General features: G+C 39.9%; 1 protein-coding gene across 2 annotated transcripts in view; it reads right to left on the bottom strand.

Moving 5' to 3' along the window:
• The window catches only part of GLRA2 (glycine receptor alpha 2), a 131,825-nt gene extending 115,710 nt beyond the window's left edge, over nucleotides 1-16,115 (bottom strand). For both annotated transcript variants that reach the window (XM_074168785.1, XM_074168795.1), the window contains exons 1-2: nucleotides 16,048-16,115; nucleotides 13,721-13,854 (exon numbers count right to left, since the gene is read on the bottom strand). In XM_074168785.1, coding sequence (XP_074024886.1) covers nucleotides 13,721-13,854; nucleotides 16,048-16,115 — 202 coding nt within the window. The remainder of the gene's footprint in view (nucleotides 1-13,720; nucleotides 13,855-16,047) is intronic.
• Between the last annotated feature and the right edge of the window lie 1,993 nt (nucleotides 16,116-18,108).

An 18,108-nucleotide genomic window follows, 5' to 3' on the forward strand; every position in this document is an offset into this window, starting at 1 on the left:
CATCTCATTAGACTGTTAACAGCAAGGGAAACGTATCAGTCACAGGAGGCAAAAATTCATGACACCAGAACAACATAGTTCCCCTAAGTCTTACAAATCAAGTTGACATTTCTTGTCTTGTTGGGGGTGATGCCTTTCATTTATGAAGTTGTCTTTCTATGGGATTTCCATAGAGTGCTTCACGCTGACTCCCTAACTATAATCATATCCATACTTCTTTAGAAGTATTCACCACAATCCAATGTATCACAGAATTTATTACGCTTAAGTCACTTTTATTATTCATTGATGACAATTCTACCTACTAAACAAACAAACAAACCCCCCTCCAAACTCAAAAATCCCCACCAAACCCACAAGGGCAGAAATCTCAGGAATCTCTGAAATACAGTAATTGTATGGTACCTTGCACTGATGCAATTTGCTGGAAAAATCAAATAAAGACAAAATTATTGTTCTGCTTCATCAAGCTAAAACCAACATACTCTGAAAGTTCATCTGTCCTATATAATAACCTAGCTTGCTGAGAATGCCATATCTCCTGATGGGAATGTGGCAACAGCGTTGGGTGCTTACTGTTGCATCTGAGACTCAGAATCATATTATGTGATATCAATATACTTTTATCCATTGTGATCACTGGAATGAGGCTAAGAGCTACAGAGGCACTTACAGAGCCAGAGCAAGACCTGCAGAGATTTAGGTGTCTAAATCCTTTTTAGGACTTAATTCCCACTGATATCACTAAGGCCAAATACCACCAAGTATCTGAGGAATATGCATGAGCAACATCACTTACGGTAATGGTATTTACAGACTGGAGGATACACAACATGCCTACCTAAAGCAGGCAAAAGATAGAGGCAACAGTGAATGGAATCAGCAGGAGAGTATTACGAATAGAGGAAAGTACAATTTTTCCCTAGTTCCAGCTGCCTATTTCCAGAAGTGCACATGCAGGCACACACACAAATATAATTAAACAAAACAGCATCAAAGGAACTCTTCTTTTACAGCAAGATTTAAGCTGCTTCCCTTCACTTGGTTAACTTGAGAAAACATCTCAGCAAAAATTCAGCTTTATGACATGACCTGGATGTAAAAAGGGCATGTTACATTCCAAAACTGAAAGCTCTTCTTCAGCAAAATACCACTGAGGAGCCACAAGACAAATACTCCAGTGATTGTCAGATCCAGGTGATTACAGAATGAGTCACAGACAGAAAATGTCTGTGGAGTAAGTACAGCTAAACCCTTCTATATATATACATTGAAATATTCTGAGGTCAAACAGTGAGCAATCAATTTCTGAAGTGGTATGTGAGTTTTCAGCTGTGGGACTATTGCTGAATGTAACAGGAATCATACCAGTAAAATCCTATCAACATTTCATGGAAGGAGAATTCCTGCTAAGATCCACTTTTTTGTGCCTTAAAGCACTTGTGAAAATTGTTGGATTGGCATGCTTCACATTCAGTGAATGTCTTTGTCCACAGACACAGCTCTGGAAGAGGAAGGTAAGTCTCACACTACAAAACCTCTTCAGTTCTGCATTTGGCATTACAGGATAGTCCATACGGTGTGTTCATTCTTCCCTGCCTTTTTCTGCTGAGGCTGATAACAGAAACATATATTACTGTCAGCTCTGGGGTGCAGTGGGATATTTCCAAATAGATTATCTAATAGACACTGCACAAGAACAATTTTCAGGCACTATTTTATTTCACTCCACAAACCAGGAACTCAGAAATGAAAAGCCCTTTAAAACAGTTGACATGTTCCTGATTTATCCAGCTAACCAGACCTAGCCTACATAGAATATATAGCCATAGCAGTCACAACAGATTGTGTAAATGGACTGGAGCTGGCTTTCATGTAGGTAGTTTGAGGGCTGCTACCGCTATAGTCATGGCAGGCTGGAATTCACTGGAGGCCATTAACCTCAGGCATTATACCTTGTGTTGAGCTCTGTATCATCTCAGTTTGGCGCAGGGCACCTCCGAGCAAATTACTTGAAAGCTAGCTCAGATATTTCTACACAAGCCTCGGTCACACTCGTGACTGAGTGTGGTGAGTCCCAGAGCTCAAGCCTTCCATGTGCAAATGAGTTTGTGGAAATAATCTGAAAAGCAGTAAATCAGAAATCTTGCATCCAGAGACTTCCCATTGGAACTAGAAGTCTATAGTGCAAAGCTACTTAGCACTTTTGTCAACTTTGAAAATATTCAAATAAATGTTTTAATTCTTCATGTGACCAGCAAACTTTTTTTTCTCTGAGCTCTCTACTCTTCTTCCAAATATTTCCATTCCAAATCATGACAAGCACCTCATTGCAAGGCATCTCTTTCTGAAGTCTTTCTTCCTCCAGTGCAATAGAGCAATGGGCAGTATTTGGAGAAATTGAATTATTTGCTTTTCTTAGACATTAAAAGATCCAGGCACCTACTTCTTTTCTTATCACAAAGTACTGCTCACTGAAGTGAGAAAATGGAAAGGCAGAGGCGCTCAGCCTCACTGGAAGCAGGTAGCAGACATGTTCCTCGCACCTAATTCTGAGAAACTGCTCAGTTGCTTTGCATTAATGAAGACAGAGCTCTCCACTGCTGATAGGCATGTGAACTGTATAATTTGTGCAGAGGCCTGGGACACTGCTGAATGTGGTTAAATAGAAGAGGGTATTACATCTCTAGTCATGAAATCTGCACTCCAGCACAGGGTCAGTCAAATTCCTCCTGGGTAATCTTATTTTTAATAATGATTTACGAAGTCAGTGTAGCCAACTCATCTAAGAGACCGCACAGAACCACAAGATAAAAATGTTCACTGAGAAGAGAAGGCAGGAGGGAAGATCTACTTAATGGAAAAAAAAAAAGTATTAATAATAATATTGAAATGTTTTCAACCATCCTAGGCCTCTATTTTCAGTCAGAATGAACTGCTTCATTCTGCTCGCCATACTCACCTTGAAACATTTATTTAAAAAACTAAGTTGGTACTTTGTTCCTTTCTCTCTAAATATTTCTTACTTTGTTCCTTCTCTGTTATTCTGATATTGTGCTGGAAAAATTAATGGATGCTCAGTTATAAGAGTCAATAGGTGCAGTCTCAAATACAGGGCTTGGTCAATACCTCTCTCTCTGGCCACAGAGAGGTCTCAGAATCAATTTTAATTCCTTTTTTTTTGTTCCTCTGAGCTCGGACATTCACTTTATTTCACAATTCTGCCAGCTTTACCTTTAATGTCTCCATGATGTTCCTTGATTTACTGTCAGAACGCGTATGCAGGACTTGAAGAAAAAGAGCAGTGTGGGTGACTAACATTACAAAACAGACATTGATTTATGGCTGCTAGGAAATTATACAAAAAATGATACATGGGACACAGATGAACAATGGGATTTAGAGAAATGGGATGGCTCAGGCATAGGGACAAATGACAACAGAAATGGTCAGAAGCTGGTACAGATGGCAATCTGCAACTGGTCAGAGACACACAGCCCCATAAACTCACCACATCTAGCACTAATAAAATAAAATTTTCTTTCTATTTTCAAACCTTTCAGCTATTGGGAAGGTCCCATTTTTTACTTCCTTATAGTTCAACTCATTTCCATAAAATCTGCACAGAATATTACTTTGAAATTAATTCCTCCCTCCTGACTCGCAGCTTCAATGCTCCCATCAGCTGATCTGTTGTATGTTTAGCTCAGTCGCCTGTCTCCTCCCCTTCACATATCCCCTCTCTCTTTGGGAACCTTGTGTGTGATGTCCCACATCCTAAATACCAAAAAGGATCTGTCTTTAAACTCCAAGACATCCTTAAAGCACTTCTTGGGCACCTTTCACCTACCTAGAAAATAAACATCTTATAAGCTGGCTTACTTTTTTATCAATGCCAAACCACCTGTTGTAAGGAAATTAGTAGCTCTTTGGTGCAAGATGCTCACTGCATTGCTGAGAGGAGCATCCCATGGCTTTTATATAGGTTCAGAACTCTGCTGACATAAAGTGTGTTGCAGGGTCAGGGTGTATGGTCTTTTTCTAGTTTCTGCCACCAGTAGTTATGCTGAATAGGAGTCTTCTACAAAGTTATCCAAACCAGACCATATCCACACTGAGGATCTTATTGGCCTGAATTGAATCCGTCCCTAATTATTTATTATTTTGGTAAGTCAAATTTTTTATTTTATTGAAAAAAAAAATAAAACCTGTTTCTAACAGATTGTGTGTGCTTCATCCCACACAAAACACACCTCAGAGGTGTGAAAAAAACAAAATTCTCAGGGGTATGGAGCCCAAAATCTGCAAAATTATTCTCAGGAGTATAGAGCCAAAGAATTGCAAAATTCTTCCAGATCTGATGGGGTATCACTGTCTGGAAAGAAAAATTGCTGCAGTTTGAAACCTTCATGTGGAGTGGCCACATCTGCATTTTAGTTTGGCATGGATGAGAGTATGTTGTCTTGTGTTTATGCATAGACAATAGGCTACTTTCATATCTGGTAAAAAAGAAGTTTTTACATACGCTTTTGGTTTAGCCCCATGCATGTGATCTGCATGCATCTCTTCAGCAACTGCTTTAAATCGCAGTGTAAGAGTTTATAGCAGCATTCTGTCCAAGTTGTTACTGTGCTTTTATTTATTATTTAGGAAAAAATCTTTATTGGACAGAATAAACTGCACAAGAGGAAAGAGCAGTCCTGATAAGACAGTTTTATAGCCTAAGACGAAGACATAAAGACAGCACACATTGGGAATGTAGTCATTAGAAGCAGCCTAACATAATGAGTATTGATCTGGTAAATTTTAATCCTAGATTTTCCCTGACTAACTATGCTGGTTTAAGGAAAGCATTTAGCCTCTTCTCATCTATATTTTCTCAAGTACAAAAGCAAGGGAGATAACATGTAGATGTGTTCCCAGGACAGAGGAAGAATGAGTTTGTTCATGCTGTGTGTATCAACTGAATATCAATTTCTATTCTTTAAGAGAATGTGCCCACAATTCAGCTAGGTGTAGATGTGCCTAGTTGCTTCCATGCAGTCCTGGGCTTTGGAGACATAGAAAAACACAGGCAGGGGTTATTAGCTTTTGGAGGAGAGCATCATACTACTACTGGGCAGCCCACTGTTTGCTACAGCCAAAAAAATCTCAGCCCCATGACAGCTAGAAGCGGTTGCAGTGTCTGATGCTTTGGTGAATAACACCCAGGCCCTTGTGGAGTAACCCTAAGGTCCTCATACAGTCCACGGGCAGAGCGCAATACTTCAGCACAGTGGGGGACCATTTGCAGAGAGCAAATAATTCACAATAAGCTCCTCAGGGCCCTCCTGAAACCTTGCTTCTCAGCAAGGTTTATGTATCTCACCCAGGTTCCACAGCTCAGAGCATTTTCCACAAAGTCAACACATACAACCTTCCATTGAAAAAGCATTCAAGAATTTCAGTCTTTCTTCTTAAAACACAGCCAGCTTTGCGAGCAATAATAAAATGTTGAGAGATTTCATGCAGAAAGAATCCTTTCTAGGATCTTCTATGCATGCCTCAGATTGAAGGGCTGAAAACTTGCACCTTCTAGGCTACGAGGCTGTGGGTTTCTTGGGAACTGGAGTGGTATTTCTCTCACTGTCTTCTATTCAGACAGGATGGGATTCATCCTGAAGTGCGGCTATGGTCACTTTTAAAAATATTTAACAGGTGTGGATAACCTACTGAACCCAGCAAGTTGTGCAGCAAAGCACTTACGATACAACATTTGGAAAGATAAAGTGCACTCATGCACATTTGTATCTTAATGGTTGGGGCAACTCTCAGGAAGAGTGAGAGAAGTGCTGGCTCCCAATCCCTGTCCTTACAACTTTTTCTATAACAGTTACATCAGCTGCCCTTAAGGTGTAATGGCTACAACAGTCACTTCTGTGCATCACATCAAAATGGTCAAGAGTAAAGGCTCTCCCCTCTCAGACAAGCAGCTACATTGCAAGGTTGAAAAGCCATGTTCCCTTTGTATTTTCTCCCTGGACTAGTGAAGTTTGAATTCTTTGCTGCAAAATCACAGAATCACAGAATCACCTAGGTTGGAAGGGACCTTTTAAGATCATCTAGTCCAACCGATTAAACAAACAAAAAACAAAAAACAAAACAAAAACAAAAACAAACAAACAAAAAAAACAACCAAAAAAAACACTAACCACCAAACCCAACAAAAAAAAAAAAAAAACAAACAAAAAACCACACACAAAACACCACCCAACACTAATCCATATCCCTGAGCACCATGTCAACTCCTCTCTTGAATACCTCCAGGGATGGTGCCTCAACCACCTCCCTGGGCAACCCATTCCAATGCCAAAATGGGCCACTCGGAATCATTCGCAGTCCTTTGGATCAGACACTGAATCCTTTAAGCTGAGGGGAAACTGGACCACCAATCTTCTGTGTATTGTAGAGGGAGGCAGGCCACCCATAGGCACTGTTTTGGTTTGGGGGGGGGGGGGGGGTGTGCGGTTTACGTGATCACAGATCTACCCTGAGATTAATCCTTTTCCTGTGGAATATAAGGCAGGCTCTGAGATACCTGGTCCCTACAGGGAGATGAAGGTGGAGCAGTGCCACATCAGAGAGCCTGGATTTGGTTTAGGAGTGAGGTGAGTGCTAAGTGAGAGCCTGGGGAAGTTCTGGGTGTACTCAGGAGAACTGAGAGAATCTGAGCAACTTTAAAACAAAACAGTAATACACTGCCAGCATCACACAGCAGGTGTATCAGGGATTTCCAGGGAGGTTGGTTTGTTTGTTTGCGGACTTACTCCTTCAAAGTCCTGTTTTAAAAGCTTGCTTCTTTTATTGACTCATGAAGCCTTTATGCTTCCACCCTTCCCAGTTGCTGATATGTAGCTGAGGCATAAGGAGTAACCAATGTGCCTTCATGTCCTTGCAGTACTGGAGGATTGCTGGTAGCTGGCACAGTTCAGATAAGCAACTACGCTGCTCTGATTTATCCCGTATAAGTAACTGAATAGCTGGTGAATGGCACTTCTCTCATGAACTGTACTGTTCTGATCTTGCATGGTTTACAGAATCAGAGCCTTTATATTTCTGTAAATTTTGATTTTTAACCATGGACTTGTTGTTTATGACATTGGCAGGTCACTATTTATGCCAGACATTGTGCACTTTTCATCTTAGAGCTGTGTCAGACCCTGTACGACCCTGTCTGCTTCATTTGGGAGGGCTCTTCTCTGCAGACTGTTTAAATCGGTCATTTCTGTGAAAAAATGTGAAATGCATATTTGGAAAATGAACCATCAAACGTACATTTTCTGATTACTTAATCAGAGATTTATATTCATATTTCCAGAGGGAAAAAAACAGGTAATGAATCTGTCTAATAAAACTGGATATTTCTGTTTTTTATATATATATTCATAGTGACTATATCACTGTATGTAATAGATTTTCAGTTTATAACTGTGTATATTTATAGTAAATTAAGTGTTCATGTTTTTATATATTTTATATATAAATTACATGTTTTCTAAGACAACCAAAGCACAACAAGATGCTTAATGAGTGACCCAAGGGCATTGGCTTCAACTGTATAGAAATTTTAAATATAAACAGGACATTGGATGTGATAAAAACAATACAATTAAATTAGAATATGATCAAAACACTAGTGTCTCCTGCTTTGATATCGAAGGTCTTTGACTCTGCTTTGACATTTGTTTCTCATAAATTCCCCTGGCAGTTTATGCAGCAGCAGACCAATATTCCATGACAACAGCCAAATACATTGATATCTTTTAATTAAATCATTGGTTCTGAATAAAGGCAACACACCAATATGATGCAGATCACTGTGGCTAACCTTTTTTACATGTAAAAGAAGACCAGGGACCAATCCTCAGCTTGAAGGCCAAGCAGCAGGTTAGGTTGGTTAGGTTGTGCTTTCCACTGCTGCATGCTTGCAGTCTTTCTGACTTGCTTTGGAGGGAGCTGGCTGCAGGAAGCTCAGACAGAGATGCAGGGAATAAGCAAACAGCTAAGCAAAGTAGATAATCAGGGGGGCTGTTGGAGCTTGCTGTCGGACTCCATTTGTCTTGAAGCCTAGGCACAACCTAACTAGCCATGCACCTCCCTCAGCCTACTCATGTTCTGGAAAAGAACCTGAAGTTAAATAAAGAGGGGAAGAAGGACAAGTTCCATAGCCCTCTTTACCAACAATTTTAAGAGAAACATAATTAAAAGGGTCCTTGCATAATTGCAGTAAAAAGGTTTCTGCATGAAAACGTGCGTACCTAGGGCAGGGGCTCAACATAATTTCCTTGGCTACATTTTTGTACTTGAAGGAAAGTTAAAAAAACCCAAACAAACCTGATATCCTGTGGGTAAGGATCCTCACACAGCACTTAACTGTGCAGTGAGATGTGTATACAAAGCTTCATCTGAAAGCAGCATAAAGTTGTAGATGTGTTTCAAGGCAGAAGCATACCCCTCTAAAAATGGATGCTTGCACCTCTCAAGCAAGCTATATTTAGGGAGTGCAATGGCCTGGCCACATCCAAAAACTGGCCACATAGCCTTCCTCCTACTACAATGAACCCTCAGCCCATGACCTACAACGAGAATGCACCGATAACATGCACTTCCTTAACTACATGCTGTCGTGCCTGAATGGGATTTGAGTCTCCATCAGACACAGTCCTTTGAAGCTCAAACTGTGTGGAAAGTTGCCCAGTACAGGATATTCTCCACATCTGACTTCATGGCCAGTAGTTGTTAATAACTGCAGTCTGGCTTTGGGAAGGTTGTTAACCACTGGAGAACAAATCACTGCAGCTCCACAGCTTATCTTAGGTATGCTTTTCAACTTTTATATATATTTACAGGTTGTTTTTCCAACAGGTATTTATTGTGAAGTGTTATGTGTAGATTCAGGTCAACTACTGCAGACAGTTCCTCTTCTTAGCACGTACACAGAAGCTGCTTTTAAGTTACTAAGCGTGATGCCATTAATTCCACCCTTAAATGTCACTCAGTGTTTTCCATTCATGCGTTTTTTAAGCATTTCATTACAGGGTAACTCAGGGGCCAAATAAGTAAGCAATGGGGTTGAACATATGGGAAAAACTGACCCTTGCTGCCAAGGAGTTAAAGTATTAAAGTGCATAAGCCATTTCCTGTAACAGTTGTCAAGCTAATTTCCAGTAAATTACTTAGTCCGTGTGTTTATTATTCAGATATAAACCCACTGACTCGGCATGAAAATAACATTACACCACTGTAATCACAGACTAATCTTTTACAACTACAATCACTACACCCCCAAACTGTATCCCTCTAACGAGACTTCTCTGAGTTCATAAACAGCAGATTTTGAGCAAGTTAATTCACACTGCATTGCACCATCCAGTGATAAGGGTAACCTTAATGGGCGCTGTTGTTGCACACCTCCATGAAACTCCATAAAAATCAGAATATTCTTTAGCAAATAACAACTAAATGGGAAAGAATGCACTTAAAACATAGAATGAAATTCAATACAAAAGAAAATCACTACCATCTTCACTGCAAATGTTTTCCATGCTAAAAGATAACACTGTTCTGGAGCTCTTGGTGACAAGCTCACCTTCTCTCCACCCAGTGCATGACAGCCAGTCTATTACTTAAAGAATTTGGCATAAAGGACGTAATGGTTCCTATAGATAAATAGTTTTCTCTATGTGATCATTTCTAGCTTACATTTAGATTTTAAGTAGTTTTAGAAGATGAAGGTGTTAAAAAGTAGAAATAATTTAGTAACCTGTGAAGGTCAACACCTGCTAGGAAATTTTAAATTCAAGCGGACTTTCCATTAGCCCCACGTCTCATGTTGTGATTAAGTTGTGGATTGATCCCTTGTATCACAACATTGCACACAGTGCTCTTGAGGGAGTCTGAACGGAATATACACTAGTTTAAGATACCACTTCACCATCCCTGGTTTCTACCAGTGCGAAAGCACATTCTTGGCTAGCTTTATAACACAGGTGCCCTACACTGCTGTTTCTAGTGTTGCTGAGGAAAGCAAAGTGAGCATTGGAGAAAGTACAAGGCACCACTCTGATTTGTTGTTGTTGGGTTTTACCATTAAAAAATGTAACATTAATATTAATCAGGTAGAAAGTATATCATGCAGGCTTCACCTTTTATTATTTTACAGAAAACATGCTCAACTGATGTTACTGTTGAAGAAAAAACAGCAAATCAATTCATAGGACCATGAGTGTATGTTTGCTGTCAACAGAAAGACTCTCAGGGACTTCAATTAGTATTAGATTGCAGTCTTCATATTTACATTTAAAAGTATTCCCCTCTGTGTCCTTATACAAATTATTAGCCTATTCAAATTCAATAATAGCTAAGCGTAAGATGAAAAAGTATGCATTAAGTATCTGACAGACGGTGATTAAAGAAAGGCAATTTTGAGAGCCGTCACTTCTGCATTTCTCCCTGGCTGTTCATCAGGGGGACAGTCCCTCTCAGTGCCTGGTCATTTTGTATCCAATCACTTTCTGTGTCAAGAAGAACCAGAAATGTGCTCCTCTGCTTTCAAATGATTGTATAAGACAGAAAAATACAAAAAAAAAAAAAAAAAAAAAAAAAAGGATATTTCAGTATACAGTATTTCTGTTAAAAAAAAAAAAAGCAACCAAAAAAAACCCCAAAAAAACCCCACAACCCAAAACCAAACAAAGAAAACCCCTCTTCTTGATGTCTAACCATTTATATATTCACATGTTTCTCTCCCACTATCTTCCTGAATTTTCTAGTTCGCAAGAGCAAGCTAGGGAAAAGCAGTAACTAATGATGAAATGCTTTATCTGGATAAAACACCTTGTTCCAGTAAGTAACATTTTCCTCTCTCTTTAGAATGCATAGCCTTTATTCCACAAATTAATCAAATAGCTCCTGTTTTCCAGTAATTCAGACTAGTCATAAAAGTATATTTAATTATTGAATAACCAGTGGTGTAAGATAAATGGGTTCTACTCAGTTGCCTTTCCATGAAATCAGACTTTTCTGACACTTTAAAATGCCCACAGTGGACTCAGAGAAAGCTATGTAACTGATCTAAAGCAGAAAAAGCTAGACAAATGCATGAGTAGTGGCACAACTATCTTGATCCACAATGTCTTTTGTAAAACACAGGAATCAAATATTAACCCCAGACTACATGCAAAGCCAGGTAACAGGTCCCTAGTTTAAACCATTGTTCCTGCAGACTTCTTTTATGCTTAAAAGTTCTTGCCTTAAAATACAAAAACTGTTATAGATTAGGTAATCATTCAACATTTCATGCATCCATCCATTTATATGATTTAGAATATCAGAATTGTACAATAGCCCATATCCCAAAAAAGATCTCAGATTAATGAATGTTAGAAACTGAAACAATTTGTATTATTTTCACAATAAAGACTCAGTACTAAAAATACCTTTATAATACTTAACTCCATGCAAGACAAATTTATTCTGACCTCTTTGCAACTCTACCTCTTATTCTTTAAAAGGCAAAAATATGCAATATAGAAAAATAAGTATTTTCAACTTTTTAAAAAAGTTAAGAGGACTTGGGCAACTAGAACATGGGTGTGCAATCATACTGACTAATAAAACTGGTTATCAGCTGACAAGGTTTTGACTGGTGATGCAAAGTTCAAAACTGCATGACAACTCTCTAGTTCTGAACTCTGAGATAAAAAATACCCTTCAAAGGAACATAGCAAAGAACAAGAAAACCTTTCAGACCTCTCACCAGAAGACTGAGAGCTATGGGAGAGCTCAGAGATGTGAAGTTATGAAAAAATGCTGAAGATCTGTTTATCAGTTCAAACAGCTACAAAGTACCATCCTGCTCTGGAAAGTGACTTAATAAAACAAATCAAAGATAAGAAATGGCAGATTCTTTGCCATGCTGCCATCAGGCAGCAGCTTCTCTTTGGGAACACAAATGAACCGTGGGACTTGGAGGGGAGCAATGTCTGCCAAACAGCTCAGCACGCATCATACAGCATTGTGCACACCATAAAGCTGCTCTACCTGGTCAAACATCAGGGGAGCAAAGCTGCGAATGTTTCCATCTGGGTTTTTCATTAAATGGTTTTAGACACGTACAGAGGGGCAATAAAGAGCTCTCTTTATATACATGTGTACAGGGACTGTTACTATGCCTGGTTTTATCTGAGCTTCAAGAGATGCAGCAGAAGTCTTCTTTTAGTCTCCCTCCCATATAAAGGGCAGGAATAAGTCCTTAATGATTGTTACCTTGCTCAGTTCAGGCAATTTCTGCCTTCATGTGGATTCTCTAAAACTTCACTGTTACTCATGCAAACGCACAAAATGAGTGTGAGAGCCTAATGCTACATTAAATGTGATCTCCAGTTGAGGACCTCAATAAGCACTTTGACAACTATTCTGAAATGAAAACTTAAGACTTTACTGACTAGATATTTTTTAGCATGTCAGATTTCAAATCTTTGGATCTGAAATCCATACTAGGTTCCTCCACACTCAGGCATAGGAAGCAGTCAAAAAGGGCACCTGGTTCCAAATCTTGTAATTTGCACATATGATACAGGGAGAAGAAACTGATCTTTGATCTAAATTTAGTTAAACACTTTTCTCATCGACATGCAAGCTTCTTCTTTCCAAACATTTCATTCACTGACTAAGAAATGATTATCATTTCCAGTCATTATCAACTTTCACAGCACTCCTAACAAGGCTCAATATAGGAAACCATGCATTTTGGTGACCAAAGCTGATAGATATGAATGCAAATGTATGTTGGCATCAGATTTGTGAAGGAAGGAAGCACTTTATCAGTTTTCAAAGTAAAACTACATTCTGAGCTTTAAATTGGCATAGAAGAGACAGTTTGGGTGGAACTATAGGGGTCTCCATAAACACTAAATATTTGCAATGAGAACTTCTCTCCCAACTCCTTTCATTCAAAGCTACAAGATGATCTGCACTCAATTCCATAGAGACTTACAGGACTACAGCAAGGAAAACTTGTTGTGAATAGTAATGGTTGCAAAAGAAGCCTCCAGTCCACAGCCTTCTTTGTGCTGTAATGGTGGTGGTGTCTCTCCTCAACTCAGTTCAAATTTTGGAAGAAAAGAAGGGAGTCATGGAAGTGACAGAATATGGCTTCTATCTTTTGTAGGGATTCTGAGAAATTAGCTCTTACCATTTAGTCAACATTCGCACGATAAAATCTGCTGTGTACATATCTTCTGTTCTGTCTCCCTACTTTGGAGAAGAAGGTTTTACTTTAAGTTGAACAAAAGCATAGACCATAAAGAAGACAACAGCTCAGCATGGAAGTGTTAAAGATATTGTCTTCATGGCTTAAAACTTTCAGGAACAATTCATCTCAATTGCTTTTAGTGTGGAACCTGGGATCCTATTTACTACGTGGAGTTAGTAAGGTTTCCAGAAGCAACATCTGACAGCATTATTGTCATGTGAGGAGAGGGTTTTCAAACTCTGGAGCTTTATTACCTACACTGCTCTCCTAGTCATCTCCATGGATCAACTGATCTCCACGACACTATCATACTGGAAAACTGAAGTTGTTGAAAAAAGAGTCAGAACCCAGAGATAAAACCCTCAAACCTATAATTTGTCCAAAGTGTAATCAATTAATTAATGAGAAGTCTTAAAAAAACCTTACCTTTAAAATTTGGTCTGATCCTAGCATCATATCCTGACGTCCTTCCCATCAATTTGTCCAAAAAATCTGAAGGAGACAGGGTCTGTGAGGGGGATTTTCCAGATCTTGAATCATGTTCTTTACAGAAAGTCGTCCTAAATAAATTATTAGCCACCATTAGCTAATATTTAGCTTGTATTGTATTCAAGTCATGGAAAAATTATAGTACTAAATAAAATTGTTTCAAAACAGTGCATGTTGCAGTTAATATTTTTATAGAACAATCTAGTCTATTTTTAATCTGAAAACTTTATTCTAGAAATAAAAATGAGTTCAAGTTAGTATGCATGGACAGAATTTGCTATTCAGAAAAAAACTTCAGCTTTTAAAATAAATTTATTACAACTTTAAGACTTCAGAAAAATGAATTTACTCTTCATGTTAATGTGTAGAGCAATCTTACAGGGACTTTGATATCCTGTTTCATATCATTGCTTTAATTACATGTACACTGTTAAAACTATATGTTAACACTGGTTTAAGGTGGTCTTAAACTTCCAAACAATAGCTGGCGATAATCACCAAGCAACACTGAAAAATATTGGGTTTGTTAATACTGGGAAGGATATAGATAGGAAAAAAAAATAAGTTCTTTACAGACGCTACTCAACAAAGATTTAAATGATTCTAGTGAATCTCTGGATTCTTCCCCAACATAGTAAAAAGGATTCCAGAGTCAGTCACATCTGATATTACAGTGTTTTTTACCAACGAACATGGAATAATCAAATTTATCAGTATTATCACCAGCTGGTATTTATATTCAAGCTCTTGGGACACATCTCTGTTTTCAGGAATTAAGAGCAAACTTCTGATACCATATCATGCATACAAAACACTGTGTACATAGCATATAGCATATTGCAAGCATATTAAATATTGCAGAGAGAGAGAATTTAGGAGTTTCCCATGTTTTTTTCCAAGGGAAAAAGAAACTAGAATGAAATGGTCGTATTTGGTGTGTAGATGCACAGATTTCATCATAAAGCATTATCTGGATTCTTAAACAACCAGTTTCATTGTATCTATGTTTCAACATAATCTTTGAGCTATATTAAAAGGACTTCTATGACTCTGTCTTCTGTACCACTCTCTGTTTAAATATTTGCCCAAAGGGAACCACTCAGCTTCAGGAGTGTTTCAGGGCAGGAGACTGTGCATCTATATGCAAGTATAAACAAATTAGATATACATGTAAGCATCTGAAATGAGAAGTAAATATCAAATCCTTTATCCCTTTTCAAAAGTATCAGAATTTTTAAAAAGCAAGGTGATGGTAAATTCTCGTGGTGTGTTTCCCTGCGCTTTTTAAGGTTCCATTTACAGGGGGTGGTTACTTCTTTTTGCTTTTGTCAATGACATAGTACCATTAAAAAAACTCTTTAATTCTTATTACATAGTAGATGATATTCCACACTTAAATGATAAAAACATACAATTAAGATAATAAAAGCTGTAAAATTAATCCAGTGCACTTATTTGGGATGTTCCTGTGCAAATTCCTTCAATTTTCTTTCAGAGACCACTAGTTACAAGTTATGTTATGACCCCAAGCTCACAAATGTAAACAGTATTTCACTCTGTCACTGTAAATATACCCCATTACTCATAAAAAAAACACTTTATATGTGTACATGTAGATACGTAGCAGTGTACGTTACAATAATGAGTCTCAGCTAAAGTGATGTTTTGCTTAATAAGACTGACCTGTTTGCTTTGTACTGCAAAAAGTCAATAACTGAACCAAAAGCTCATGAAATGCTAAAAAAAAAAAAATAATAAAAAAAAATAAAAATAGAAACAACAATCATATGTACTGGTACTTTAAGTGAACATAATGCTGGTCTGATCCAGGGTTTTCCCAAAATCAGAGGATTGGTTCTCTAATTGGAAATAACTACATCCCTGACAAAACTGGTTCACTCCTTTCCAAAGCTTGAAGAGGAGGGAATCAAAGCAACTTCCTAAACAACCTCCGGTAAGAGCACAGAATGTGCATTTTGGAAGAAAAATGAACAAAACGTTTTTAGCTGTATTGATACTCAGTGAAAAAACATGTCTTTGAATCAGAGAAATGGAAAACAGATCGCCCAAACTTGAGATTATTATTTTACGTGTTTGTTACCAAGCAACGAGTCTCCAAGCGTAAAAGGGATAGCCTACATAGAATGAACATGAAATACTCTCAAATATAGCAAACAAAGTAGGTTAATGTGACATAGTACCTTTATAGTTATGATTTCCACAACCTTTTGACAAAAATCTTGACACAGAGCTGTATCACCTACCTGAAGTGGTTAGTCTCTAAGAAAAATGCAAACAAGGTTGTCAAAATTTTCACTAGCTGCCGGTTCATTCCTCCTGCTTTCTGTGATGATTTGGAAAATATCCCAGAAATGATTCCAGAGAGATGCAGGTAAAAAGTAAGCTGGTGCTGCCTAGATTCCCAAATTCAGCAATGATTTAATTTTCTTGACAATCAGGAAGAGAAGGTCTGGATCTCTACAAACTGGGGGTAAAAAAGAAGTGCCAGTCCTTGGAATCATGGTCAGGTCAAGCCTAGGCTCATCTCCAGCGGCCAGCACAAAAGAGACAAAGCATCAGACCTGGTCGTTCCCCCGCCTCGCTTTTGGTGATGGGGAGGAGAGGAGGGGAGAAGAAGAAAAAAAAAAAAAAAAAATGGAAGAAAGAAAGAAAAGGAAAAGAAAGAAAAAGGAAAGAAAAGAAGAGGAAACCCAACTACCTGAGGAGCATCAAGCAAAAGGGAATAGCACTGAGAGCAGTGCTGTTGCCGGTATGTTTTATCCCCCTTTTGCTTTTGAAAATTAGTATTTATGAACGGTGGTGGGGCTACTGGGTCGGTCTGCTTTCCCCCTCTTTGGGCAGGGAGGCGTCGGCGCTGGAGGGGGGGGAGGGATAGAAGGAAGGAGGGATGGAGGGCGGGATGGAGGGCGGGATGGACGGAAGGCTGGAGCGGGCGGGGGCCGCGGGGAAGCCCAGCGCCTGTGCTGGAATGAGGCGGGCGGGAGCGCACCGCGCCGAGAATTCAGCACTCGGACAGCTCCGCGCCCGCCGATGCGCATGCGCCCGGCGTGGCGGTGGCGGGGCCGGGGGGGGGGCGCTGATTGTGCATGTCCGTGTCCGGGTGTGCGTGCCCGGGGGGTGTCTGTGGGGCGGGGGGGGGGGGTTGTCTCTGTGGGGTGTGTTGGCGGGAGGCGGGGGGGCGGTGCTCGTGTTTCTGTGTGGAAAGTGTGTAGTGTATTTCTGCGAGTGGGGATGCGTGGGTGTCTTTGCGGGGCGGGGCGGGGGGGGGGGGGGGGAAGGGGAGCCGCTTCGGGGAAAGGGTGGTTCCGTGTGGCGTGGTGTGTGTGAGTGGGGGAGTCGCGGGGGTGTTTTGGGGTTGGTGTGAGAGGGTGTCTGCCTGTGCGACGTCTCTGCCGTGTGTGCCTGCGGGAGGTGGGTGCGTGGGTCCCTCTGCCGGGCCTGAGGGCACCACGTCTCGCCCCTCCGAGAGGTGCCCTGTCCCCACAGGTGTCTGTGCGAGGCGTGGGGTGGGGAAGGGCCTCCCCTTCCTTCCATGGTGAGGAGGGTGAGGAAGGAGTCCAGCTGCCCCGTGGCTGAGGGAGGAGTGTGGGGAGGGATGGCCCCTGCCACAGGAGCCAGCCCCTCTCTTGGGAGCTTTTCCAAGACGACCAGAGTGGGTGCGAGGAGGAGGAAAGAGCAGTCCGTGGGGAGTTTGCAGAGAAGTCAAAGGGGGTAAGGGGAGATTGCATATTTTCCAGTTGTTATTTAATTGTATTTCTCTTCTTCATGACGTAGAGAAGAAGATAATGACAGGCAGCTTCCTAGAGGATGTTTCCATCTCCTTCATTTCTGTTGGAAATTCCCAAATTTAGTATAAATGACATCTCTTTCAACAGTCTGGAAACCAATTCATGAAAAGTGGTTTTCTTTTTCACCCACTCTGCTAAGCAAATTTCTGTTATTTCTTCAGTTTTAGGTCCAGCTGTTTTCTCCTGCCACAGAACCAGTCCATTTCACTTCCACAAAAGTATTTGCACAGAAACACACGCGCGCGCGTCTCATATCTCCAAGTAAAAAACCTAACCACCTCATTACAGGTACTCTTACCATGTTTGTAGTCATCTTCAAAAATTGCTTCTGCAAAGTGGTTGTTCTGTTCCCACATTAGCAAGAGATCAAAGCCACTTACTGTTCATTAAATGAAACTCAGTTGTTGCATTTTGTTTGTTTATTTAAATTAATGCTGTAGGACATATCTGAAAAAAATCTACCTTACTAGCTATTCAGAGGTACAAATGCTAGATAGCACAACACCTTATGTGCAA

The sequence above is a fragment of the Numenius arquata genome, chromosome 1 (assembly GCF_964106895.1).
Source record: "Numenius arquata chromosome 1, bNumArq3.hap1.1, whole genome shotgun sequence".
Lineage (NCBI taxonomy): Eukaryota > Metazoa > Chordata > Aves > Charadriiformes > Scolopacidae > Numenius > Numenius arquata.